The 1805-nt window shown below is 47.2% G+C and overlaps 1 protein-coding gene across 1 annotated transcript; it reads right to left on the bottom strand.

Moving 5' to 3' along the window:
- Nucleotides 1-23: 23 nt before the first annotated feature.
- On the bottom strand, nucleotides 24-1423 carry LOC127751343 (uncharacterized). The gene is made up of 4 exons (XM_052274775.1): nucleotides 1214-1423; nucleotides 948-1140; nucleotides 783-859; nucleotides 24-698 (listed from the first exon to the last, which is right to left on the bottom strand). The coding sequence occupies exons 1-4, from the start codon at nucleotides 1388-1390 to the stop codon at nucleotides 399-401; spliced, it is 747 nt and encodes a 248-aa protein (XP_052130735.1). The 5' UTR covers nucleotides 1391-1423; the 3' UTR covers nucleotides 24-398.
- Between the last annotated feature and the right edge of the window lie 382 nt (nucleotides 1424-1805).

Below are 1805 nucleotides of genomic sequence, written 5' to 3'. Positions count from 1 at the left end.
TTAAACAATCGCACCTGGTAAAAAGCAACTCAGTAACCTTCACTAAATGTCTACATGGACAACACTACGGATGTGTTGTCCTAATTACACTTAGAAAAAAAAAAGAAAGTTGTACAAATATCTACATTAATATCAAACAATTAATTACTCAACAATAGCTGAAATAAATTAAGGCACTAAACTAATGAACAACCTGGTGGAAAGAAACCCACTACCGTTCATGAAATGTCTACATCAATGTGACATCACTACGGCTTCATATTCATTATCAAACTTAGAATGAAAAATAATCTGGAGTTCAAGAAATATCTACATGAATTTCACAACATTACCTACTCAGCAAGATACAACTTACATTAAAGCTCATATAAATTAAGATGAACAATCTAAAACAATGCTCATGCTGTCTCCACCAGCCCGTGGAGTACCCTGAACGGACTACTTAGGTGAGAGGTGGAACCCTTCTCTCTCACACCCAGCATTGTCTCGCAAACCAGCCACCACGACTTGCGCGTCTTCATGGTGAACTGAGCACCAACCAGGTGGATTGCCTGGATAAGGACTTCGAAGCACTTCTCCAGGCCTAGGGATTCCTCAGGGCACAGTCTCTGTGCATCCAAATAGGGCTCAAACGTTACATTCGCGCTGCCAGTCCCTGGATTCCTGACAACGACACAGGGTTGCCCGTTTCCGAGTGGCTGCAAAAGGAACGCACAACTGTTCATTAACAGCTCATAACACCCTTAACACCCTGAACAACCTCCACTTCAAAGTATGCATACCTTCTCACAGATCCAGAAAAGTGGGTCCTCCTTGGCCAGGTATGGGATGCAGGCGATGGCAGCCCACACTTCTCCATCTGCAGAGAGAAAATAATTGTCACTTTAACGTAATCAATCACAAAGGACAGCGAAAACTTAAACACACACAAAAAAAAAAAAACCAACCTTCCCCCCTGCTTGCGGCCGACTCTCTCATCAAATCGATGTCCTTCTTTGCCTCCTTGGCTGGTCTCTTTTCTCCCTTGTACTCCATCTTCTTCTCCTTGCACATGTCAACGAGGCGCGTGGCCTTGCCACTCGCCAAGTACTCGCTTAGATTTTTCCAGACGTACCTCAGTCTGATGTAGTCTTCCTTTACCTGAAATTGGATAAATAAAGGAGTCAGTGACAATGAACTTTGACTACCACACTTCGGCTTCGCTGACACTCACATGGTCTGACATGTTGAGATGAGGGTACCGCTCCAACACCTCCCCCCAGGACGGACGACATGTTCCCCAAATCCAGCTGTATCTGGCGTGCCACGTTTTCTTCATTGCGAAGTCGATCGTGTCCTTTGCAGCTTTCTTTGGGTTGGAGGCGCTCATGTGGTACTGCTCCTTCAGCATTTTGATATGAGCCTCTGTGGCTTTGTCCGACTCTCCAGGGGGGCGCTCAGCGGCGTGCAACTGAAACACCAAGCACACACACATAAGTACACACACAAACTTTCGTCCCTGGCACACTTAAAAAAAAAAGACTATTGCCATGCACAACTAACCGGAAGATAGGAGGAACTTCGCGGCTTTCGTTGTGCAACGTTGGGGGTCGCTGCCACGCCGGGGTCGTCGGCGTCACCATCCTCAGGTACATTCGCTTGGGCGTTCAGCCTCCTCCTCTTGGCTCCCTTGGCGTACTTGTCACGCACCGCCATGAGGACCGTCTCCGTCTCTCCGACGGCAGCTTGCACCCCACGGATGCCTCTGCGCTTGGTTTTAAAGGACACTTGTAACTTCCTTCGCCAAATTCGCTGTGAAGGAAGTA

The sequence above is a fragment of the Frankliniella occidentalis genome, unplaced genomic scaffold, assembly GCF_000697945.3.
Source record: "Frankliniella occidentalis isolate FOCC.00 unplaced genomic scaffold, Focc_3.1 Scaffold438, whole genome shotgun sequence".
Classification (NCBI taxonomy): domain Eukaryota; kingdom Metazoa; phylum Arthropoda; class Insecta; order Thysanoptera; family Thripidae; genus Frankliniella; species Frankliniella occidentalis.
This window is presented reverse-complemented; position numbering and strand designations above follow the sequence as displayed.

Coding starts and splice junctions, on each gene's coding strand:
- LOC127751343 (XM_052274775.1), bottom strand. CDS start 1,390: ATGCTGAAGGAGCAGTACCACATGAGCGCCTCCAACCCAAAGAAAGCT. Junction 1,141..1,213: donor ATCTCAACATGTCAGACCAT/GTGAGTGTCAGC, acceptor ATCCAATTTCAG/GTAAAGGAAGACTACATCAG. Junction 860..947: donor GGCCGCAAGCAGGGGGGAAG/GTTGGTTTTTTT, acceptor TTCTCTCTGCAG/ATGGAGAAGTGTGGGCTGCC.